The sequence below is a fragment of the Panulirus ornatus genome, chromosome 5, assembly GCF_036320965.1.
Source record: "Panulirus ornatus isolate Po-2019 chromosome 5, ASM3632096v1, whole genome shotgun sequence".
Classification (NCBI taxonomy): domain Eukaryota; kingdom Metazoa; phylum Arthropoda; class Malacostraca; order Decapoda; family Palinuridae; genus Panulirus; species Panulirus ornatus.
This window is the reverse complement of record NC_092228.1, coordinates 9,807,443-9,835,040: the sequence shown is the minus strand read 5'-3', so window position 1 is coordinate 9,835,040 and position 27,598 is coordinate 9,807,443. Positions and strand designations below refer to the sequence as shown.

General features: G+C 37.7%; 1 protein-coding gene across 11 annotated transcripts in view; it reads left to right on the top strand.

The window, feature by feature from the left end:
* The window catches only part of LOC139748260 (uncharacterized), a 392,710-nt gene extending 373,926 nt beyond the window's left edge, over positions 1-18,784 (top strand). For 7 of the 11 annotated variants that reach the window (XM_071661213.1, XM_071661283.1, XM_071661232.1 and 4 more), the window contains 7 exons: positions 2,917-3,042; positions 3,840-3,929; positions 4,161-4,250; positions 6,445-6,522; positions 10,057-10,113; positions 10,645-10,731; positions 12,797-18,784. In XM_071661213.1, coding sequence (XP_071517314.1) covers positions 2,917-3,042; positions 3,840-3,929; positions 4,161-4,250; positions 6,445-6,522; positions 10,057-10,113; positions 10,645-10,731; positions 12,797-13,621 — 1,353 coding nt within the window. In that variant the 3' untranslated portion in view covers positions 13,622-18,784. The remainder of the gene's footprint in view (positions 1-2,916; positions 3,043-3,839; positions 3,930-4,160; positions 4,251-6,444; positions 6,523-10,056; positions 10,114-10,644; positions 10,732-12,796) is intronic. The other 4 variants (XM_071661242.1, XM_071661250.1, XM_071661265.1 and 1 more) reach the window with 4 other exon arrangements.
* Positions 18,785-27,598: the final 8,814 nt, after the last annotated feature.

Here is a 27,598-nt window from a genome sequence, read left to right as displayed (position 1 = left end):
TCCCCAACCTACTTCAAATGCCCAACCTACTTCAAATGCCCTTGTTCAGTCCACTGACAGCATGTCAAACCATGTACGGCATTCCAGGTAGCTCCAATTCACTCTATCCAGTGCAAACCTTTCATCTACTTGTATAATCACTCCATCTCCAATTTGGTCTCTCCTTTTCTCCTTCCCCTCCACTTTTGACATATATCCTCTTTGTCTACCTGTCCTTGCTCATTCTCTTCATAGGTCTAAACCATTTCACCAGAACCTCTTCAACTCTCATCCATATTTATCTCATTACTACACTTCTCTTTAACCCAGTCAGTACTTAACTGATCAACCCTCATACCACATAGTGTCCTAGAACATTACACTTCCAACACATTCACCCTCTTCCATACAATCTCATCTACATATTCGCCATTTTCCACATTAGTGAGGTAGCATTAAGAAGAGAGGGCTGAGCCTTATAGGGAATATCCTCTCTTGGCCTCTTTCTTTGTTCCTTCTATTGGAAAATGAAAAAACGGGAGGGGAGGATTCCAGCCTTCCACTCCCTCCCATTTTTTAGTTGCCTTATACGACATGCAGGGAATACGTGGGAAATATTCTTTCTCCACTATCCTCAGGCATAATATACAAGGGGATATGGGAAGTAAGGCAATGGGGGAGTAAGAAAACATTTTTTTTTTTTTTTTTTTTTTTTTGCTTTGTCGCTGTCTCCCGCGTTTGCAAGGTAGCGCAAGGAAACAGACGAAAGAAATGGCCCAACCCACCCCCATACACATGTATATACATACGTCCACACACGCAAATATACATACCTACACAGCTTTCCATGGTTTACCCCAGACACTTCACATGCCCCGATTCAATCCACTGACAGCACGTCAACCCCGGTATACCACATCGCTCCAATTCACTCTATTCCTTGCCCTCCTTTCACCCTCCTGCATGTTCAGGCCCCGATCACACAAAATCTTTTTCACTCCATCTTTCCACCTCCAATTTGGTCTCCCTCTTCTCCTTGTTCCCTCCACCTCCGACACATATATCCTCTTGGTCACTCTTTCCTCACTCATTCTCTCCATGTGCCCAAACCATTTCAAAACACCCTCTTCTGCTCTCTCAACCACGCTCTTTTTATTTCCACACATCTCTCTTACCCTTACGTTACTTACTCGATCAAACCACCTCACACCACACATTGTCCTCAAACATCTCATTTCCAGCACATCCATCCTCCTGCGCACAACTCTATCCATAGCCCACGCCTCGCAACCATACAACATTGTTGGAACCACTATTCCTTCAAACATACCCATTTTTGCTTTCCGAGATAATGTTCTCGACTTCCACACATTCTTCAAGGCTCCCAGAATTTTCGCCCCCTCCCCCACCCTATGATCCACTTCCGCTTCCATGGTTCCATCCGCTGCCAGATCCACTCCCAGATATCTAAAACACTTCACTTCCTCCAGTTTTTCTCCATTCAAACTCACCTCCCAATTGACTTGACCCTCAACCCTACTGTACCTAATAACCTTGCTCTTATTCACATTTACTCTTAACTTTCTTCTTTCACACACTTTACCAAACTCAGTCACCAGCTTCTGCAGTTTCTCACATGAATCAGCCACCAGCGCTGTATCATCAGCGAACAACAACTGACTCACTTCCCAAGCTCTCTCATCCCCAACAGACTTCATACTTGCCCCTCTTTCCAAAACTATTGCATTCACCTCCCTAACAACCCCATCCATAAACAAATTAAACAACCATGGAGACATCACACACCCCTGCCGCAAACCTACATTCACTGAGAACCAATCACTTTCCTCTCTTCCTACACATACACATGCCTTACATCCTCGATAAAAACTTTTCAGTGCTTCTAACAACTTGCCTCCCACACCATATATTCTTAATACCTTCCACAGAGCATCTCTATCAACTCTATCATATGCCTTCTCCAGATCCATAAATGCTACATACAAATCCATTTGCTTTTCTAAGTATTTCTCACATACATTCTTCAAAGCAAACACCTAATCCACACATCCTCTACCACTTCTGAAACCACACTGCTCTTCCCCAATCTGATGCTCTGTACATGCCTTCACCCTCTCAATCAATACCCTCCCATATAATTTACCAGGAATACTCAACAAACTTAACTTTCAAAAAATTCAGGATATCCCTTAAGAGCCAACTTTTTCAATGATTAATTACAAATCTGATAGGGATACAATTTTTTTTTCAGTTAATTCAGTGTTACCCATCATTTCTCCTTCATGCTTACGTTCATTTGCTGTTTTCTTCTGAACTACCCCTACATATCCTACATAATTCTCCCATGATTATAAAGCACCCAAAAATATTTCTCCAATCTCATTTACTCTCTCATTTTCCTACAAATTTTGTAAATCAATGAGGGACACAGAATGACTGAGGTCAAAAATTCAGGTTGTGAAATTGAGTTGCTTTTGAGAAGCATGTGATGTGACTTGAAGAAAGTAAAGAAGGGGTGTATGAGAAATTCAGTATGGCAGGGAATAAATTGCAGTGTGGTAGAGTGGGTGAAAAATAATGAAGTGGTTTAGGTATGTGGAAAGAATGTAAGATGGAGAGTTTACAGGGGAAAGTGTATGATAGTACAATCACAGAAGTTAGTATGAGAGGAAGACCACCAGTGACTTGGGGAAATAGAGTGGATGAGTACTGGAGGGAGAGAAATGTGGGAAGAATGCATGGAATGGTGTTTGTGAGGAAGGTATGTAAGGACAGGAATAAGTGGAGACACTGTTGCTATGGCCCTCCCCTTGATGGGATTTCTCATAGGGAATAGGCATCAGAGATAGTGGGACACATATATCAAATTTTTCATTAAACTTTTTTAAATACTGTAATATCATTTACCATCCACAGGTTCTAAACATTGCCACCCAGACTCGTGGTTACTGTGGTTGCAAAGATGAAGACTGTAACAAATCTCATGTTAAGAGGGTAGCTGATGGCAAATATGAGATATGTGGCAGAAACGTCTTCGTTAGGGTAAGTGTTCTGGCATGGTGTAAGTATTGACACTATGGAGGTGAGATTCATGATACTCTGCTTAGATGAAAACTATGACATTTTTGTTATTATGGCCACACCTTTAGCTAGATGATAAAATCACAAAATTAATAGAGGAAAAATTTACAGTCATAGACTGTGTTGAATACAGGTATTTTTGATAGGAAGACACAATTACTCAAGGTACAGAAAAGAGATATAATGATAATAATTATTGAAGGGATGGTGACACAATGTAGAATCAAACAGACATCCTTGCTTGAAACATAAGCACTGATATATTATATATGTAATTACAAGAAAAAATCACAAACATCTAAAAAATTTCCATGTGAAGATACTGAAGTTTTATGAGGAAAGTAAAATGGAATAATTTTCACAAAAAGATAAATCATTTCATTTTCAATTTTAATTTACACACTGAACTTTGTTAAACCAATCAGCTTCAGGTCTCATCACAAAATATGATACTGTACACAAGATTTATCAAGTAACAACAAGGGATTCTTGACATATAGATTTTGTAGTGCATGGTTGTCTTACTTCTTGTGCATTTTAACCTTGTATTATATTTGAGTCTGCACTTGTAAATATATCTTAATCACATATTTTAGTGGATCTGCTCTTGTAGTACTATTATTGTATTTTGCATCCCCTATATTGATAATTTGCATGCATATATCTTCTTGTAATCGCAAAAGCAACCTCTTATGTTTTCATTTGCTTTTTATGTCTTTAGTTTAGTTTATATGTCCTCTTGCCTTTCTGTTCTACAGCAAAGTTCTACACCCAGCAAGAAGTTTGCACTGAAGAGTCAACTTGGCAAGCATCATTCAAGCAAGTTACAGTCTCCCTGTGGCTCTGATGTAAATCATAAAACCTTTCCTTCTGATACATGTTTTTTCAACATAAAACAAAATAAGTTTAATTTATCTGCCTCATCATTCTTAGAGTATTCAGTTATTGTATTTAATCAATTCTGTATGATTTTTACATTTAATTTTCGGTCTGACTTCATCTTATTGGAATTAAAACACTTCTTTAAACTTTTCATAAATGTTTACACCCATTTTGCTTTTGTTGGTGTCACTGCACAGAAACATTGCCATTCAGTGGAGGAGTTTGTAATGAAGCTTCGACTATGTGAGACATCACCCAGGACCTTCCACCCTTCTCGTGTCTGTGATGTAAATGTACATGTTTTTTTGTCTTTTGTCAGTGTAAATTTAATAATGTATGTGTTTTAAAATGGATGAGAGTAATGAAAGATTGCAGTCCCATGAGAAAACACCAAATCTTATTTCAATACAGTACTTTTAAGATGCCAATCTGCCCTTACTAAAATTTTTACATCATATTATTTTCAAAGAAAAGATGTTTTATTGCACCGGTGAACAATTCAATTGGAGATGCAGTCTCCAAGTCCAGTATCTTATCATTTTCTACAGTTTCAGCAGCCATTATCAATTTAGAATAATTCTTATGAATCAAAAAATAATAATTGTTAGACATATTCAATGCCATACATATAATAACCTGATAAAAGATAAGGTTTAACATACCACAGATGAGAAAAGCACCAATATCAAGGAAAATTCATCACAATAATAGGAGTGATGGGCATACTGGGGAAAAGATAGCAAAGTACAACATTACCACAAAAATTCCTCATATGCCAAAAATATTAATTTAGTTCACTGAAGTACAGACAATCTACAAAACTGTAGGAATTATAAGAAATCTTGTCATAGAAGTGCCAGACAGGATGAGTGGAAGAGTTTCTTCTTCAAACATGGAGACAACTGAAACAAGCAAAGAGAAAGCAGAAGTAGGAAGCACTAAAAATAACTTTAGTCTGTACGATTAAAATGTTATGACAATGCTTCACAACTAGTGTGCTGCAGCCATGTCCCTGATTACTCATTAGAGAAATGAAACAGATATCACCCTGTTATTAACAACTGCAATGTTTATTTCATGAAAATATGTTTTTGCAATCTGATGGTTTATCTATATCTCTGATGCCCATTTCCTCCAGTAACTTCCATCAAGGGGGCAGCGAAGGCAAAAAGCCTTCACTTATTCCTGTCTTTTTTATATGCCTCCCTCACATACACCATTCCATGCATTCTTTTCCAGCTTTATTATAAATGTGATTGTAAAGGCACTAAATTTTTTTTTCTTAGTATACTTATAATGTATGCAGAAAGATTTTCATTTTCTTTCCTTTTAAACGATAAAGGATAATATCAGTAAAATATGTTCAGATTTGGTTTGGCTTGCTATGAGGATCAAACTAACTCAAAAATGTGCCATGAAATAAAAGAGTTAAAGAAGCAGTGGATTAAGTGGTAGGGTCTCAAAAGTGCAAAGTTCTATTTCCAAGTAACAAATAACATAATCAGGTACATCTCTATATGTAACTCAAGGAAGAGTGCATATCACCAACTCCACCTCCTTACTTGAAATTATAAATATACTTGTGAGAGAAGGCCCCAAAGGCATGTGACAAGAATGGTGGTAGAATTAAAAGAGATGGATGATGCAAACAGAAGCCTGTAAACTACCCACATTACAGTAGACAGGATTGAGAGGAATGATAACCGATAACCACCTTTAGTTTCTACATGGGTCATGATAATGATACTCTTTACTAAGTATTCAAATTAAAGAAAATGTCAAAACCAAAGGTTTTAACTGGAAGGAGGGTAAAGCTGGAGTTAGGAAGGATGTGTAATAGTTATCTTGTATTACTCGAGTTCAAGGAATGCAGAAAAGTCTGAATGAAAAAGTAGGAAACTCTAAAAATATTGGAAAATTCAACAACCTGTTCAATCAACATATTAGGCTAAGAGGAAGGACTTTATGGAGGGACCTTATGTGTGTAAATCTTCCTCATTGTATGTACTAACAGCAATCATATCTTCATAACAATTAAGCTTCCAAGATTAGGAAAAACCACCTTCCAAAAATAACTGAAATGATTGTTAAGAAGGTCTGAAGTCAGATACTGTATAATTACACATGAATTCTTTTTTTCAACATTTCATAATTTCCTTTTCTATTTGTTGCTGATCTGTTTCATGGTATTTTATGTTGATTGATGGATTTCAGAACTTGTCACATAAAACTGTTCAACACGAAAGTTCAAGAATCTACCAATACTCATTCATGCATGACATCATTTAACAAATCTTGAGCATGGTGCTAAACTGTAATTCATTTTCATTTCAATATCTATGTTGTTGACAGAAATTAACTATTACCCTTCTGAGATGAACTTCAAAAAAATCTGAATTAATCATAGATCACCATATAACTTTGTATTATATCACCAGTCACTGCTAGTTATCTTTTACCTTATTTTCTCTGTGATGGTAGACAGCCAAGAAGTCTGCACTGAGGCAACGACTTTCCAATTCAACCCTGAGAAAGGTCCACTTCCCTCCTGAACCTAATGTAAACACTTTACACTTTTCTTCTGTTATGGTTTTCTTTTTCAAATAACATATCAATTTTCATATTAAAATCTGAAAATAAGATATGTCTTGTATTTTTGTTTTCAATTTGTTATGCTAGCTGTAAACAGGAGATTGGATGGTCTCAGGTGACTATGGAAGCAAGTGGAAGAGGTTCTCTTGTCAAAATGGATTTTGCCAGAAAGGCAGTGGTAATGCGTAGCACTTACTTCATTTCTTTCAAGATGACTAAAACTACTTCTCTCCGCAACCACACACCTAACATTGTCAGTCAAAAGTTTGTCAGGGTTCATCAGCCATAAATCTTTTTGTTTTCTCTAATGTTTCTGTGGTCGCTCGATGATTTTTCTTATTTCTCATGCTGTTACATTGAATAGCTGTTCAAACTTTTTCACAGGGCTCTTAAATATTTTTGTCATATCTTGTGTAGGTAGCAGGTAGAAGAATTGAAGTGAATTAATAAATGGGTAATAACAAAATGAATAAGAAAAGGCTATAACTTTATCTTATTTTCAAATTCAAAGATTAGAATTAATATGTCTTTTGACAAAATGTTTTATTACTTCAGCCAGCATATAAACAGTGTAGCTCCGTTTTTAGGCTATTGTACATTTTCAAACTCTAAACTGTTGTGCAAGTATTCTTAATTACCCATCTATTAATCTATTACTTTAATTTAATTCCTTTGCCTGTTACCAAAAGCATATCAGACAAAAATATACAAGAGTACAATGAAAAAATTAGAAAGATTATCTAATACATTACTAGGAAAAATAAGAAACACATAGATCAATTACAGAAACATCTAAAAACATATATATATATGGCTGAGGTCAATCCCGGATGAACCTTGAACTGACAATAAAGTAAAGTACATAGGGGCAGAGAGTAGTGTATTCATCTTTTTTAAAAAGACATGTGATGAGTGATATGCACTAGCTCTGCCTTTTTAGCAAAATCCTGTCATAAACATTCATAAGTAGGTAGGTAAGTACCCCTCACTCGTATGGATCACCTCACCTATCCTACATTTACTTTTGGTTCAAGCAAAATCAATTATTTTAGTGATGTGAAAGCCTAATCATGTTGGATCTTTGTCAGTTGCATATAGAGTGTTCAAAATATGTCATGACATGACATATATATATATATATATATATATATATATATAGCGTTAAGAACAGAAGACTGAACCTTTGAGGGAATATCCTCCTGTGGCCCCCTTCTCTGTTCCTTTTTTGGAAAATTAAAAACGAGAGGGGAGGATTTCCAGCCCCCACTCCCTTTCCTTTTAGTTGCCTTCTACAACACGCAGGGAATACATGGGAAGTATTCTTTCTCCCCTATCCCCAGGGATATATATATATATATATATATATATATATATATATATATATATATATATATATATATATATATCTGATTTTCTCATTTTGCTTATTTCTGTATATATTGTAAATTAATACTCATTTCAACCATTGTGGCAATCAGTGATCACAAACACTGGCTCCCAAAATACTTCCAAAAGAATTCAGCATATGGATAAAGTAATCATACAAGTGATGCAGTTATCATTTACTTACACTAAATGAAGATTCTGCAATGAGAAAATTGCTCCATGGAGTGAAACCAGTGTAACAGTTACAGTACAGAAAATATATTCATGTAGTCTTGATGGCACCAACCCTTCTAACCATCCTCTTCTTGATCTGACTTCTAATATCTCTAAATTGTTGAAATCTTTTCTCAAGTCCTATTTTCTTAAAAATCTTGAATCTCTCAATCTTCTCTTGGATCATCATTAAAGCTTCTTTAAGGTGAGATCCATAGGTGATACCCTTTTCTATCTTGCTAATGTCAAGTCATCCTGAACATCCTCAGGGAATATCATGGTATTGGCATTAATACACTGAAAGCTTTTGACAAATTGTAGCATTAGGGTCTCTCCAAGCTCCTATCTTTTGGATTTTCTTACTCATTCTGTTCTCTCACATTTAGCTTTCTCTTTGGCCAGTCTGTGTCCATAACTCTTTATGGATCAACATCTTCATACCCTATCTTCAGTGTGTCCCTCAAGGTTCTGGTCTTTCTCCTTAACCCTTCCTCTTTTCTTGCTTAGTCTACTTCTTGTCTTGTCACACATGCTTCTGTAGACTCAGATTTAGAAAAGACTTCCCAGTGGGACAGTCACAACCTAATTAATTTGAATGCCTCTAAAACCTAGTTTCTTCCTGTTTCTCTTTCTAAAATCTCCTACAACTTTCCCATCTTCTCTGATGTCTTTATAATTCCACTATTCAACGCAATAAATATACTTGGTATCATAATATCTAATCCATCTTGGAAACCCCATATTCCACACAGAGCTAAGTCTGCCTTTTAAGAATCTGGGAGTCCTGGTGAGATGCAAAAAATTCTTCCCCTCTGAACAATTGCTTTGACTATAGACAGACTTTGCTCATCCTTGCATAGAGTGCTGCCCTTATACCTAAGGAAGTTCAAACTTCACATATGTAGCTGACATTGTTGAGTCTAAAGCAGTCTAACATAACAGCTCACCCAATTCATCCTCAAAAATTGACCCACTTACCCAACACAATATTGTTGGTTTTTCTTATTATTTATTTATGGTTATCATTTAGGTTTTTACTCCCCAGAACAGGCTGGTTGTGTGCACCTACCATTGGCATATGAAGAGTAGGATACTGTGATTTTTGTTACTTTCACATCACCTCTGAGATTTAGAAATCCCTTTTAAAAAGCAGGTTATCCACTTCCTCCTAAACTTTTAGATTAGCTCTCCCAAAGAGGACTTTTGTCTGTGACTGCAGCGCCCACACACACATATAAGCAAAATGAAGAGTGAGTTTGCCAATGATGTTCCATGGAAGAAAAAATATAGCTCTTTGAGCTACATTATTATTTTTCAAAAGACATACAGTGTATGTATAAAAATGAATAAAGCTTTTTGGCACAGACAGCCTTACAAATTTAACTTAGTCTGTATATATTTACAACAGAAAGACTTACCAGATAAAGCTGATACCAAATGATATACTACATTTCATGATGATATCTCAAAAAGTTTAAAACTGAAGTGTTGTGGACAAAAAATTTTAATACAAATATGCAAACATTTCAAAACTGAAAATTGTGCACCACTTATACATTATTTGGAACAAAATGAATAAGGGCTACCTTAGCATTATACTATATTCATGAAAGAAACAAGAAAAGCCTGGGAATGGTAGGAGAGAAAGATAAATCAGGAATATTTGAGGAAACTGTAGCAAAAAATATGTCAGTAATAGGGGAAAAGATTCCTCTCACTACAGTGCTTCCATAGGTAACTGCCATCATTTCAGTCTGCCATCTGCATAGGTTTAAGGTCATTTATTTTTTCTACTTAAAGTTCTTGTTTTAAGTTTAGTCTTCATTGTAATTTTTTCTTTCATATATACTGATATGTATGGTAACCTTTCCATGTGCTATTTATTTTTCCATTCTTATACAGAAGCGCCGAATCCCAGTTACAACATCTGCAATGGTCAGCACCTCACTAGAGCCCTATGTAAACACTGTTCTGCTTTTTTGTTTTCATATACTTTGTCTTTCTTTTGGCCTATTTATAAATACATTTTCTTTAAACTTTGTAGAGTAGAAGTTAATTTTCCTTACTTGGTTGAGCATAACATATATATATATATCAATTAATCACCTTCCAATCTTTTTTTGTACACCAACTGGCATGTCTGTGATGTAAACAGTTGTTTAGGATCATGCATGCTATATAAAAAAGTTTTGAATGCATACAGTACCAGTAAATAATCAACTCACTCATGAACCCCCAACATTGTAAATTTTGGGGTAATATCAAATACACTTTTTCAGTTTACATAGGAAGAAAGAGTTCTTTCTATGCAAATTTCAGCTCTGTTTTATGAGATAGGACCTTAAGAAAGTATCTGTCTTAAGAAGCAGTGTTGAAAGCACGTAGTTCAGGTTCTGTAGGTATATCAAAAAATTATGTACAGTATGACAAACTGACCAGAATCACAAAGTGATACTTTATTCCTTATTGATTAATTCTTTAAACTTTCAGCTGTTGAAGGGTAAGCATGTGATGGTTAGAGTCGGAGGTGGATGGGACACCCTCGAAAACTACCTCCTTCGACATGACCCAAAACAGGTAACCTCATTTGCAGTTCATAAACGAATGTGATCAGAATCATACCTTTATGCCACTTCCATGTTATGAGATACAGAACTGAGTTCAATCAGTTATCAATCTGAGCTAAGTTATACAACCCAGGTGGCTGTGCCAAATTTAGCTCTAATCTAGAAGTTCAAAATTTCCATTAACATATAGTTATGCCAACACAGATGAGTTTAACTCTCCCTTAAGATATATGAAGTTCGTATCTTCTGAAAGCTCTCATTCTTACAAACAATTTTGGTGAAAGGGAATAAATACATTGGAGTTTGGTAAAGACTGAGGGAGTATGGCCATTGTAATTAGCTAAAACATTAAAAGAGAATTTTCTGTAAAATATTCACATACACTAACAGCATGGAGTGGAAACATGGAGTTAATCCAGCTGCCTATGAGTTTCTCAATGGAAGAATTGTCCATGGGAACCTACTTTGCTAGGGATGGTAGGTGGCTGTAATCACTGGATTGGTGAATTGTTTCATCTTAAGAAGAGTCTGTTTAGTGGAAATCAAAGGTAGAATGAAAAGCAGAGATAGGATTTAAGACTTCAGCAAGGGAGAATGTATCACTTAGTGCATAAGGTGTCTTTCCAGTGATTTTTCAGTTTCGTCCTGTATGTGACTTATCCCAGAGAGCAAGTTTGGCTACTGTGCTACAGGAAATTCAAAGAAGTAACATTTACATTAGAACTGCAGACCAAAAATGAGATTAGTATGACAACTGGGCAACTCTTATGATGAAACTAGCTGAAGGAGAGCTTTAAACGTGTTTTTGGTGTGAGTGTTGTGCATTGTCATTTACACTTGTGAGCAAGTTTGGCTTCAGAACAACAAGAAATTGAGAAAGGTGACAAGTAAAATACATCAAAGACTGAGGGCAGGTATTACAATCTGAAGATGAAATGAGGGAAATGGAAATGAAGATTGGGTAACTTTGTGGTTCAGGTGTGTCCAGATATCAAGGGAGCATACAAATCTATGTACTTTCAACAGGTATGACAATATCAACCATTCCTAAAACATCTAAAGCTGAACATAAGAAGAGAGATAAGAAAATATTTGAGTAAAGGTACTAAAATAAGATTCACCAAGTGGTGAATCATAAACTAATGCTGTGGGAGATTTCTGAAATGGTGCAAAGTGCTAGAAATCACATGTCTATTGAGGGTACACCTGTTCAAGCTGTGTCTACTTTGCCATAGATCCACATACATTTCTAAAGCTTAGCAAGTGATTAAGGAGTTCAAAGTCACCACCAGAAATGGTCTCATTTGCTATCATATGTTCTCTACAATGGAGTTCCCCAAGGAGCAGTTCTTTCTCCAAAACCCACTTCAGTCTTTTCCTAAACTACCTCCCATTACCTCTGGCAAACCACAACATGAAAGTCCTTTTATGTGTAGATGACCTCACAATCACATCATGGCACATAACACTATGGGAGCAACAACAAACATGAAGCATTTCATTACACTTTTATGTGCTTTGCAGGTTCGTTGTATATGCTTTAGAGAGGGTGAGAGAGCAGGCACGCGAGGCATAGTCTAAAATGGTGTGTATAAATTGTTTGTGCAGAATATTAAGGGATTCGTTTTCTTATTCAAATCTCATTCCAGTAAGTTTTTTGAGGGCATTTACTTTGTGTTTTGCTTTTCTGTTGATATTACTGGTGTGGGGAGTGAATAGGTGTGTGTTGCCTGTGATGCCTAGAATGGTTGGGGTTTTGCTCAGTGGTAGAGGCTGTCCATTCAAGTTAACAGGAGGGTGATAGATGGATTCATGTCTGAGTTTAAAAGAGTGACTAAAGACTTATGTGGAGGTGCAAACATTTCAAGTGGGTCATTATTCCAATCCTGTAATGTAGTGCTGCATGTTTGATGCTGCTACTGTGGTGTCACAGTGTTGTGACATGATAGTGAGGTTTTCTACATATGAAAGGACTTTCATATAAGCAAGTGCTCTTCCTGCCTTTGTTAGGTTTCAGAAGGAAGATATGAACAAAATCTACAGGAATTACTTTCTAAAAAATATATTTTTTTCAGGTGACTGTTTTTAACCTCAAGTCTGCAGATCCATTCTTACACATCCGTGCCAAGTATTGTTCCCCTACACGTTCCCAAGCTTCTTCAAACAGAGGATCCCCAACACACTCCCGAGCCACACCCAGCAGGGTGACAGTTTCTGGAGATCCCTCTCCAGCAAACTCTTCATCAGAAGGCACACCACCACCTCCACAAGAACCTCAAGTGCCAGCTTCTCCACCCGCTGTGTCTTCCATGCCTGTGACAGAAAGTTCTGTACCTGCTACAGACAATTACATGTCAAACCAAAATAGCTGCATTTCTACAGAGGAATGTTCCATGGCAACTGCTGAAGAAAATTCACAGACTAAATCTGAATCAAGAGAAACTTCTTTTATTTCTTGTTCTATCAATGGAACCACTGAAATTCCTTCATATGTGTCAGCTGAGGATGACATATCTGCAGCTACTGCATTTTCTTTCCAATCTGTGCCCAATTCTGCAGAAAATTCCAGTCCTACAACAGAACTTAGGCCAATTGTTAATTCAACCACCTTTTGCGTTGGATACAAATATAATGAAGATCGTTTTCCTTCAGTCCATCAACTGCAACAACCAAAATCCCCCTCTACCTCCTCAACCTCTTCTTCATCTTCTGAGTCTTCCTCCTCTGCAGAATCTTCATCTTGTTCCCTTAAAGTGACGCCACCACCAACTCCCTCCACTCTTTCTACTCCTGCTTGTGCAACATCTGCACCAAATGATTTATCAGTTGCTACAAATGGTAGTAGTACCACACTTGGGACCCCATTACCACCCGATTCAATTGATCATGAAGAGCTGTAAATAAAGCCCAGATTGATAATTACTGAGTGGTATGGTGATATTTTCTCATTATTAATCAATTGGCAATGAAAACAGAAAATTTGTAAGGGGAAATCTCACACATAAAGTGAGTATTGGTTTTCTGGGTAATGATACAAAATTTCTGTTGGCCTCTATTTGCAAATACTATTAAACCATAACGGAAAAGTGCATACAACTGACCGACTAGCCCCATTTTTTGTAAAATGATCCCAAACAATTTACAGTCATGGAAAAAGCATGTGTTAACCCCAGTCAATTTGGTCAATCATAGAAAGCAGGCATTGGCCATTCTACAAGTGGTTACAGCCCTTCCCCCTCAAAAAGGTAAAAAATGGGGGGGAAAGGCTGTAACCATAATTTTTCTAGACCTCTTCAATATCTATATCTGAGTCCTACTTAACATAATACCATAATCATGTCATCTGGCATAAAGGTATGTGCCAAACATGTGATACTTAAAGTTTTTATTACCAAAGAAAGTAATTAAATGTGAAAGGTGGCAGGTAGTGTAAAAGGAATGGGGTGCTATGTCCAAATCTTACATAAAACATCTTTTAATACTACTGTTCTGTGTACACGATAAATGATGGGATCAGGGTGCTGTGGTGTAGGCCCACAAGGGCTGTCTCCTTTAAAATCCAAGATTCATGAACAAAACAGAGGAGGAAAACAAGGTGCTCTTCTGTAAGTCTAAGAGTTTGTAATATATTTGTATACAAAACAGTATTTGATGATGAAATTATCAATTATATGTTTTACACCACTTCATTTGATGTTGCATCATCTGTGGGATGATTCAGCAATAATGTATTAGATTGTAAAAATAAATGATATTTTCATTCCTAAAGTAAAAATTATATACTCCTTCCTGTTAACACTTGATGAATAGGGGATTTGGCAAATGTGCTGAATTCTTGTACCAAGTACAGAATTTCCATATATAGCCAAATAAACACTTAAGTTATATACTTATTATATAGTAAATATTATACCGTACTTATAAACATATTGTGCTGGAAATTGTGTTGGACTATACAGATTTGTGAATGATAATGGAATTATTTGTAATCTACCATCCTATATTTCAGTACACTCATAAATTATGGTAGAATTTTGTAATCTAAAATATATCAACCACAAAGTTATCTGGTTTGATATTGACTGCAAAGCTGCAGATACCCTGCATGTAGTAGTCACCCATGGCACTGTGATAATATATTTACCAAGATCCTCACACTGATGCTCAGTGACACTCAGTTGCATTAAAGACTACTGAGCTCTCCCAGCATCAGACATTATGTACCGTTTCCAGACAACTAATATTGCTTATTGCTCATTAGAGTTATGATGACGAATGTATGACTCAAAGTTTCAATGGTAAGAGTATAGGTGTAAGACCAGCAATGGTGGGCTCTTATTCTGTTTTCAGTAAGGTGCCCTTTTTCCTGTGCAAAAATGAGACGCATAATCACAGATGCACGTGTCCAGTAAAGAGTTGTATTGGTAAGTTTGTGCGGGTCCATTTTCATGGCCCTTTATTTTGGCAAACAGAAAGATACAGATTTTTAGATACATGTTATATGAGGTTTTCTATTAATCTATGTCAGGGCCTGTAGTTTTGTGAGATAATGAACTTTTTGAAGGTTTTGGACAAGACTGGAAAGCAGACCTCTTGAGTAGGCTTTCTTGCTATCTTTTAAGTTATATACATATACTGTTATGCATGACAGCAATTCATATTGCTCTTAATCATCAATCAGGCCAGCACTGTAGCTGCTTGTGTCCCTTTCATATAAGGATATGACTGACAAGTGAGATAGAAGTCCTGTCCATTAGAAACTTATGATTATCATGGAATAACTTAATGGGAGACTTAGTTGTTATTGCTGATGAAGTTTTAGTAGCCAGTATCAGCTTATTGCAATAGTACATCAAGCTTGCAACTTATGTGTATAAGATATGATCAGTCATATTTATAAATGAGAATATAGAAGACATCTTAACAATTATGTTATTGAACTATATATTTGAAATGATGTCTGCTTTTTATATACTATTGAGATATCAAATGCATGGTTTCTAAATATTTTGCCATCAGCCTGCTATTCATCTATGGGAAGACTTTTTGAGTGATGTACTGTATTTTCCCAAGATCCTCTGAAGAAAAACCTTAAGTAGTTTTGTTTATCTCTTAACTCAAGCCATTTAATCACACTGTTAGGAGGAGACTTAAAAAACTGTTGTATGCACATAGGTGGGTCATACTGGTGTATCACGTCTTTCCTGAACACAACCTTTTAATTATTTCATGGTCAAATAATTTTTATAAAATTTCATCTGACATTGTATAACAATGATATCACCAATTATAATCAACATTTCTGCTGATCTTTAATGATAACTTTTCATAAATGAATCACTTTGAAAACAATTCAGTAACATACAGTGTATGGCAAGTTAAACACACCAAGTAAGATTTTGGTAAAGATAATCATAAAGCACAGACTTTGAGAATCCCTTTGACTTCAAAGATTTTCTGAAATATTATATCAAATACACAATGGGTCATGAGTAACAAAACTTTCAAACATTAGAAATATGATGATGTGATAAATGTATCTTAGAAAATGATGAAACTATATGCACTTGAATACAATAACACTTTTGGAAGGCGATAATATTGTGAAATCATATACTGTAGGAAAAATTCTGAAACCAATGTTAGATTACTTCAGATGTATGTCATACAGTAGATGAGACAGGCATAGACAACTGAATGTCTGCACTGTACTGTATTGTAGTGGTTACTGTACGACTGTAATCTTTATTACAGTAAAAGTAGTCAAAATCTTCACATGCTACACCTGCTGATTTAATTTCTATGTCTTTAGTTAAATAATGCATCTTTTTCTATACCATTCACTGAAGTATAAACTTAATTCTAGTACAGAAAATAATTTTGAGTTATAAAACCATATTCAATTAAAAAAAAACTCTTGAAGAATCCTATAAATGAATAGAAAAGCACATATGGAAGGCGAACTGAAAACAGAACAATGTAAGGAGTATAATGACATGCAAAGTCTGAGTAACTGGCTAATTCTCTTTTTAACTTCATCAATTGAAAGTAATTAAGACAAAAACCCTAATGTGGTGAGATTATATTGATACTTAAGAAGTCACATTTTTTCAAATACATTGTTTGAAATACAAAAAGGGAGTATTGTCAATTCTTCAATCTTCCTAATGTGAAATAAACATTAAGTGTTCAGTTTGAGGAAGCCTTGTTGCCCTATGCATCCTACTTGTTTGTTGTGATGAGGTGCATTCATGTATAATCTTATGAGATGCCCAAATACTCATTTTTTCAAAGTTATTTTTAGGGCCACATGAGCAAGTCCTTTATACATATACAGTATATTTTTTCTTTCTTATATAGAGTATACTAGGTTAAAAAAAAAAAAAAGAACCATAGGAAATATAGGCATTCCTTTGGATTAGACAAGAAATAATAGATTTCATAAAGCTATGTGTATCAGAAAAATGGAAATATCATAGCTAACAAATCCCTGCTTTACCAAGTGAATTTAATCAATATGAGTAACATTTATATACATCTCTCGAAGAGTGGTTGTGATTCAAATATTTTTAAAGTACTTACCAGTATAACATTACTGGGATTACTTCACTATGTCTACCACTTGACATGTAACATAAGTAAGATAATTCCTAACATTCCATTTATAATCAGTACAATAATTCTCCTCAAAAGTGCCAACAGTAGATAGCTGTTAAACTTATCATTTGATGCTGCATGATGTGTAATGCTGTGTCATGCAACACAGTCGTGTGGATAATGAATGTGTTTACATCAAACTAGTGTATCTTATGTGTGAACAGTATATATTCATTTGGCCTTGGTTGCCCATGGAAGTACTACTGTGGGAGAAGTTTTCATTCTCCTGTTTGATGGCTCTTATATTAACTATAATTTACACTACAGCTCACTGTATGGTCTGGCACATGTACTCATAGCCCACATTAACGATCAAAGATCAATATTATCGTTTTCTATGCCCATTACTGATTTACTTGACCCTTTCTATTTCATCTTTTCTTTCCTGTTCTCTCTTTTCTATTTATAGCTACTTTACTTACCATATCAATCTTTACATATTTCCATTTCTCATCAAAAAAAAAGTGGCAACTTTGCTATCTCCTAATAAAATTGTTGAAACAAAATACAACATTTTTCTGCAAAACTTTAAAACAGCCCAATTAGTTCTTCAAACTTAATGTTATGGAGATGGTTGGTATCTTAGAATTGTTTAAGGAAATTTCGGCAACAAACACACACACACACACAATATATATATTGGAAAGGCTTACAATATATATCTTTCATACTATTCGTTAGCAAGGTAGCGTTAAGAACAGAGGACTGGGCCTTTGAGGGAATATCCTCACTTGGCCCCCTTCTCTGTGTTTATATAATAATTTTTGCTGCCACACTGATGCTTTCCTGACTTTTATCTCAAATTCATTTTCAGATCGAAAATTAAAAAAGACCATACTGTGTGTGCTATACATGAGCTGTAATGATCAACCGTACTTGCACTAAAGTATTTTGCAAAGTAAATTCTTAGTTTGGGCTTGCTGGAAGAAAGACAAAAGATTGAGGAAAAGGATTAAATTGTACCTTTGTTAATCTGAGATGAGTTATTTATACATTCAACAATAAAGCTGTAAGGGGATTGAAAGGATAAAACCTTGTGACATCAAAATTAAATTATTATGGAGATGGTGGTTGAAAGTTCTTAAGGCTGTTAGTGTTGTTTACATATTATGGGTTATTATACTTTCATATACAATGGAAGATTAATAAAGGGGTGTAAAATATATAAAATAATCAGATAAAGGAATTGTGTATGTAGTGATGTGAGCTTTGTTTGCTGTTTTGTACAGTTCAATTGTGCCATGAATTTTTACATTTACATATACAACAAAATGTTCTTCTGTGTTTTATAACTGTATATTGCACAAACTGTTCTCCTCCCATTGGATTTCTTCTGACCCAAATAATTCTGATCATCTCTTCAATTCCATGTTATTTATTTTAGCCAAATAAATTTAACTTAAAAATATGTAGTTTTCCTCTCCAATCCTTGTCCACAGTATGGTATATCCCATCTTAAATGTTCTCCGATCATTCCTATTTCTTAAATTCTTAATGATGTTTTGTGATTCATGTGAGAGATTCTTGTATTATTGTAAATGTCTATTAAGACTGTCATGGTAAGCCTGGCCATATATATATTACTTCAAAAACAGGTAAGCAGTAAAAGCAGACATTTGGTTTGAATCATGCTTGATGAAATTCATTTTAATAGTGATCTGTTACATTTACTACTGTGCATCCTCATTTATTCATCAATGCACAGCTAACTGAGGCTTAAGCATAAAATATCATACAATACAATAACCTATACACAGTATTCCTAAGGTCATGCATTACTTCATGCATCCATATAAACCATAATGCATCTCCCTAACCCATGTTCTACATCATTCTAGCAGTCCATCTAATCTTTACCTCCCCATGCATTACGTTTCAAAATTTTGTGGTTCATTGTATCATTGTTTTATTTCTATCTTCCTTTCTAATTACAAGTACACCTACTGCATACAGCTTCTCAGCTCATTCATAGCAGAGGGAGCCATCATATAAGGAGAGAGCAACATTTTGCACTTAAAGCAACTGAGAATTAAGTTATAAATTCAGATAATGACATGTAAACCTTCACAGATGCAATGTATTCTGAAAAAAAAAATCCTTTGTTCTGTATTTTGAATGTACAAATCATTCCTCTGTATCAACATTTCAGGATATTTCAAGGCAGGTAGTATCTGGTAGGCAGCCACCGACCAGGGAGGTATATTACATGTACTACTCACCTGGGTATTAGGCATAGTGGGCCAGCAATTCAGTGGCTGTCATGTTGCACTTCTTTGACCAGGTAGCCATCTTTTTCTTTCAGCCTCACCCACATGTGGACTGCTGGTATTCTTTCCACAAACATACAATCTTTCCTTGTCACAAATAACACTTAATAACACTTAACTCACACAACTCATTCTTTGCAACTCTAGATTTTCCTGCAATGATCAGTTTGTGCTACCCATACCTTTTGGCAATATGGTAGGATCAATAGATAGAGCTAGTAGGTAAGAATGTTAAAAAGGAGCTTTAGGTAGAAACATTTGGTAGAAGTAGTAGGTAGGAACATTGAATGGGAGCATTACATTGAAGTAGTAGGTTGTAACCTTAGGCAGGAATATTAGGTAATCATATTAGGTAGTAGTAGCTGGTAGGAACATTAGGTAGGAGCTTCTGAAAACACATGGCTAGAGTTGCCCTCTGCCAAAGGCCTGTTAAGAGTACGGCACTAAAGACTAAGAGGCAGCATTGGAGCTTAACAGATATGGAGACTCTTTGGCTGTGGTCACCCCATGAGGGGAATTCCCTCAGGGAATTGGTGTGCATTAACTCTTAATGCACATAATAAAGATGTCACAATAAAATAGTCTTTAATTCATATCCCATACACAGGGAAAATATATTTTCATTTATATTCCACCCACTTGTGGTCAGCTTATAAACAAAAGCATTCAGACCAGCACTCAGTACTACCATAAGTTATCTCCACCTTTTCCTGCAGTCTTCTGTCAGTAAAGAATCCTAAAGGTACTATGGGCAGTACAGGGTATAAGGCTATCTCTCCTGATGTGAAATTAGAGGTGCATAGATTTGACAATGACCAGAAACTCACAGCTAAAGCCTGAGCACTTAAAGAAAATAATTGAAAAAGGAAAATATACACCTTACCAAGTGAACAAGTGCTTAATTTGGATAAGACTTGTCATATTTTTGGAAAAGAGTGCCAGCAAAGACATTCATTAGCAAGGATTCCTGTGGTGTAGTGGTTAGTATTCCTGACCATGACACATTCACAGGCCATCCAGGGTCAAGAGCATAGGTTTGAATCCTGGTTCTGGCAGTTGGTCCACAATCAACCCAGCTGTTCATTCACCCCTAGGGATTGGTCGAGAAAATGGGTACCTGGCTCAGGTACTCATGTGTATATATATATATATATATATATATATATATATATATAATCAGCGAACAACAACTGACAACTGACTCACTTCCCAAGCTCTCTCATCCCCAACAGACTTCATACTTGCCCCTCTTTCCAAAACTCTTGCATTCACCTCCCTAACAACCCCATCCATAAACAAATTAAACAACCATGGAGACATCACACACCCCTGCCGCAAACCTACATTCACTGAGAACCAATCACTTTCCTCTCTTCCTACACGTACACATGCCTTACATCCTCGATAAAAACTTTTCACTGCTTCTAACAACTTGCCTCCCACACCATATATTCTTAATACCTTCCACAGAGTATCTCTATCAACTCTATCATATGCCTTCTCCAGATCCATAAATGCTACATACAAATCCATTTGCTTTTCTAAGTATTTCTCACATACATTCTTCAAAGCAAACACCTGATCCACACATCCTCTACCACTTCTGAAACCACACTGCTCTTCCCCAATCTGATGCTCTGTACATGCCTTCACCCTCTCAATCAATACCCTCCCATATAATTTGCCAGGAATACTCAACAAACTTATACCTCTGTAATTTGAGCACTCACTCTTATCCCCTTTGCCTTTGTACAATGGCACTATGCACGCATTCCGCCAATCCTCAGGCACCTCACCATGAGTCATACATACATTAAATAACCTTACCAACCAGTCAACAATACAGTCACCCCCTTTTTTAATAAATTCCACTGCAATACCATCCAAACCTGCTGCCTTGCCGGCTTTTATCTTCCGCAAAGCTTTTACTACCTCTTCTCTGTTTACAAACTCATTTTCCCTAACCCTCGCACTTTGCACACCACCTCGACCAAAACACCCTATATCTGCCACTCTATCATCAAACACATTCAACAAACCTTCAAAATACTCACTCCATCTCCTTCTCACATCACCACTACTTGTTATCACCTCCCCATTTGCGCCCTTCACTGAAGTTCCCATTTGCTCCCTTGTCTTACGCACTTTATTTACCTCCTTCCAGAACATCTTTTTATTCTCCCTAAAATTTAATGATACTCTCTCACCCCAACTCTCATTTGCCCTTTTTTTCACCTCTTGCACCTTTCTCTTGACCTCCTGTCTCTTTCTTTTATACGTCTCCCACTCAATTTCATTTTTTCCCTGCAAAAATCGTCCAAATGCCTCTCTCTTCTCTTTCACTAATACTCTTACTTCTTCATCCCACCACTCACTACCCTTTCTAATCAACCCACCTCCCACTCTTCTCATGCCACAAGCATCTTTTGCGCAATCCATCACTGATTCCCTAAATACATCCCATTCCTCCCCCACTCCCCTTACTTCCATTGTTCTCACCTTTTTCCATTCTGTACTCAGTCTCTCCTGGTACTTCCTCTCACAAGTCTCCTTCCCAAGCTCACTTACTCTCACCACCCTCTTCACCCCAACATTCACTCTTCTTTTCTGAAAACCCATACAAATCTTCACCTTAGCCTCCACAAGATAATGATCAGACATCCCTCCAGTTGCACCTCTCAGCACATTAACATCCAAAAGTCTCTCTTTCGCGCGCCTGTCAATTAACACGTAATCCAATAACGCTCTCTGGCCATCTCTCCTACTTACATAAGTATACTTATGTATATCTCGCTTTTTAAACCAGGTATTCCCAATCATCAGTCCTTTTTCAGCACATAAATCTACAAGCTCTTCACCATTTCCATTTACAACACTGAACACCCCATGTATACCAATCATTCCCTCAACTGCCACATTACTCACCTTTGCATTCAAATCACCCAACACTATAACCCGGTCTCGTGCATCAAAACCACTAACACACTCATTCAGCTGCTCCCAAAACACTTGCCTCTCATGATCTTTCTTCTCATGCCCAGGTGCATATGCACCAATAATCACCCATCTCTCTCCATCAACTTTCAGTTTTACCCATATTAATCGAGAATTTACTTTCTTACATTCTATCACATACTTCCACAACTCCTGTTTCAGGAGTACTGCTACTCCTTCCCTTGCTCTTGTCCTCTCACTAACCCCTGACTTTACTCCCAAGACATTCCCAAACCACTCTTCCCCTTTACCCTTGAGCTTCGTTTCACTCAGAGCCAAAACATCCAGGTTCCTTTCCTCCTTTTTTTACATCTTGGTTACATCCACACACATTTAGGCACCCCAATCTGAGCCTTCGAGGAGGATGAGCACTCCCCGCGTGACTCCTTCTTCTGTTTCCCATTTTAGAAAGTTAAAAAAAAAAATACAAGGAGGGGAGGATTTCTGGCCCCCCGCTCCCGTCCCTCTAGTCGCTTTCTACGACACGCGAGGAATGCGTGGGAAGTATTCTTTCACCCCTATCCCCAGGGATAATATACATATATATATACACATACACACACATACACACACACACGCACATATACACAGACACACACACTGGTGGCTGATTCATGTGAGAAACTGCAGAAGCTGGTGACTGAGTTTGGTAAAGTGTGTGAAAGAAGAAAGTTAAGAGTAAATGTGAATAAGAGCAAGGTTATTAGGTACAGTAGGGTTGAGGGTCAAGTCAATTGGGAGGTGAGTTTGAATGGAGAAAAACTGGAGGAAGTGAAGTGTTTTAGATATCTGGGAGTGGATCTGGCAGCGGATGGAACCATGGAAGCGGAAGTGGATCATAGGGTGGGGGAGGGGGCGAAAATTCTGGGAGCCTTGAAGAATGTGTGGAAGTCGAGAACATTATCTCAGAAAGCAAAAATGGGTATGTTTGAAGGAATAGTGGTTCCAACAATGTTGTATGGTTGCAAGGCGTGGACTATGGACAGAGTTGTGCGCAGGAGGATGGATGTGCTGGAAATGAGATGTTTGAGGACAATGTGTGGTGTGAGGTGGTTTGATCGAGTAAGTAATGTAAGGGTAAGAGAGATGTGTGGAAATAAAAAGAGCGTGGTTGAGAGAGCAGAAGAGGGTGTTTTGAAATGTTTTGGTCACAAGGAGAGAATGAGTGAGGAAAGATTGACCAAGAGGATATATGTGTCGGAGGTGGAGGGAACGAGGAGAAGAGGGAGACCAAATTGGAGGTGGAAAGATGGAGTGAAAAAGATTTTGTGTGATCGGGGCCTGAACATGCAGGAGGGTGAAAGGAGGGCAAGGAATAGAGTGAATTGGAGCGATGTGGTATACCGGGGTCGACGTGCTGTCAGTGGATTGAATCAAGGCATGTGAAGCGTCTGGGGTAAACCATGGAAAGCTGTGTAGGTATGTATATTTGCGTGTGTGTGGACGTATGTATATACATGTGTATGGGGTGGGTTGGGCCATTTCTTTCGTCTGTTTCCTTGCGCTACCTCGCAAACGCGGGAGACAGCGAGAAAAAAAAGAAAAAAAAAAATATATATATATATATATATATATATATATATATATATATATATACTTATATATATATACATATATTATAATACTTAATATCTTTAAAATTGTTTACTGTTCATGTGAAGATTCATCAAATTATATCAATTTAATGTTCTTTTCACTAAAAGGTCGAAAAGATAAAAAAAAAAAAAAAATCTTAGTCCTCTCATTTCATAGACTTGAATTTCTCAAAAGCAAAAATCGAATCACAGAATCATCGAGGCTTCCTCGGATACGGGTCATGCCTTTACTGACGCTCTGGTCTTTCGAGTGATCCATAATCAAGAAAATATCAAACGGCATCACACATTCATACATATGAATTTCCAGAAAACTCTAACGAAACCCTGCACGGAAGCACATTATGGAAAGTCACACGTTATCAATGATAATGTATGATGGATTTACGTCTACAACTTTTCCCGACGAACGTGAAATCACGTCAAGGAATCATTTCCGAAGACAATCAGAAAAATTCGAAAGACCTGATCTAAAAAAACAAAACACCAGCGTTTAAAATCAGAGTACATGGGAGAGAAAGAATCTTATTACTCCTTACCATGGAACTGTTGTTTACACGAACGGAAAAGGTAAATAACTTCGATAATAAAGATCCACAGAGTTCCTCTCTGTTATTCCTATGTCCACGTGCGAACAATGTGCACACGACGCACCGCCAGCCACGTCCAACAGTGAGAGTTAAGTTGGGATCACAGGAACCATACCGACCCTGCAGTGCGCCTGCTTTCCATCCCTCACACCGTCCCAGGGACGGTATGTGGGATGGTGAGGAGATCCTGGCTGGTGTGTGTGTTTGTGTGTACGTACCAGCTGACTTTAATATGTGTCGTTTCAGCAGGTGAGATTTGCTTTCAGCTGACAATACCGGTCACGTCTGTGTGTGTGTGTGTGTGCTGGTGGGTGGCAAAGCGCCAGGAAACATGTCCATTCACCCCCAACCTCCTTCTGTTGTGAGTGTAAACCACCAGAGGGATCGCCCGGCAGCCTTCTGTTTTCCTACGCACTGCCAGCTACAGCACTAGGTCTCTCCTTCCACTGAGGGACTATACATATCGTAAAGGCAGACCGTGTACGGTGTTAAAATGATCCTTGCACACCGAAAAAGAAAACGTTCCAGTGTTATGAAGTGACTTTGACGGCCTTAATTGACCCTCTGGCAGTCGATAACCCAAAACCTAAATGAATAACCAACGGCCGATCCTTTCATTACGACCTCTCAAGTCAACCAGCTCCCCCACCCAGAAAACCCAGGTCCACTTTTTCATCTCTCCAGTCTATGAGGTCCTCCTCCTCCTCTTCCCGTCCCAGCTGCTACGTGCCTCCCAACCTCTACACAACAGGTCCACATCTCCCATATTCCCATATCTTAAGTCCTTACAAATTCCCATATCCCAGGCCTCCCCTGCCACGCTCCAACGTACGACATGTTCTTCCACCCGTCTCAACGTCTAGATTCACACCTACCCCTACTCTCTCTCTCTCTCTCTCTCTCTCTCTCTCTCTCTCTCTCTCTCTCTCTCTCTCTCTCCCCATATATCCCAGGACTATCCCCCCCCCCCTTGCTAAACTTCCCAGATCTACGTCCACCTGTCTAAACATCCCAGGTCCCGATCCCATTACCCAAACATCCCAGTGTCTCTCCCCTGTTTAAACACCCATATTCTCTTTCTTAAACCAATCGTCCAGTTATCTCTCCCCCAGTTCTGACACTCTATTGTCTCCCTCTGCCATGGCGCCACCATCGCAGTTCCTGTGACCTCGGTCTTCCACTCCACCACCCACTTCCGCATGAACTCCTTCTGACGGGCCTTTGGGTCGCCGTAGCAGGGTGTGCACAGAGAGGCTCACGTCGCTGCGGGCAGGCGTCCTTCAGTTAGTTCTAATGCACTCAGACCAACACAATCTGGCAAGCCAAAGAGCGGCTGGGCATCCCTGGTGTGTAGTGTGTGTGTGTGTGTGTGTGTGTGTAATTGATTGATCACGTATCTGAACCGTGCTCCCCGGGGAAGGAGTTTTACACTCGGGAGGGTTCCACATCTTGAGGACTTATCATACAATCTCTTGAATCTATGAATGTTGTCTGCATCAACCATATCCTCAGTCAGTCTGTTCCATTCATCCACCACTCTTACACTATAAAAGTATTTCTTCACATGCTTGTTTACACGTTCCGTACTTAATTTCATGGTATGTCCTTTGATTGCTCTATTCCTCCATCTCTCAAAGTACTGTCCGGACACTTCGTCTACCTCTTTTGATTATATAAAAACTTAAAAGATTGTGATTAGGTCACTCCTCAGTCTTCTTTCTTCCTAGGAGGGTAAGCTTAAAGCCCCCAAGCCTCTTCCCTGAAGTTTAGTTCTCTTAAACTCTGGTACGATCTTCGTCTGCCCTTCTCTAGACCTTCTCTTCCTTGCGCTTCTTTAGTTGCTGTGACCAAACCTGAGAAGCATCATCTAGTCTTGGCCTCACGTGGTGCGATAAGAGTAGCTTGCTAAACATTTCTTCATCCATGCACTCGAAAGCTATTCCGATAGTTGCCAGGAGACAATTTGTCTCCTTCAGCAAAATTCTCCGGAATTCCCGTAGCACGATCAAGTTTCCATCTCTCCACCAGAACCAGTACTTTTTCCCATCATCATGTCACTATCATCGATATCACTGTCGCCGAAAACAGTATTATCATTTTTGCGAAACAAATGCACAACATTTCCATTTATACAACGATAACTCCCACGACTATATATATATGACTTACTTCATACCGATACTGCTTCTGATTTCAGTCAACGGAGAAGTCCTTGCGATTATGAAACAGAACTGTGATATGTGCCTGAAATTCTATTTAAAACACTGTATGGCACATTCACGACGAGATATTCTGCGCTTATTTTAGCGGTAAAAACATAAGGAACGATTATCCCGGCGCTCGTATGAATACGCTCTGATGTTACCATTCCTTATCAAAGCGGTGCTTTCCGAAAAATGAACCCGGCGCTGGCGTAATCAACTACCCATGATTACTTTGTGTCCTCCGGGTAACTCGTGTTGCCCCCGTCAAAATGTCAACCTTGTATATGTATACTATGTCTTTATTACTATGTGTACACAGTCTTTATTACTGTGTGTGTGTGTATATATACACACACACACACACACGCAAGTACTGATGTTATGCCCATATTCTATTCCTCTGAAATCCGTGAGTACGACAACTTTATCCCTTGAGCACAAAGATAAAACCCCTACAACAACAATGAATTAAAAAGCCTTCAGCAGCAGGACTTAACTTATGAAATAATATCCATACGATTACCTTAACGAGAATGCTTACCGGCAGTTCTAGAAGGGAGAGTAATTACA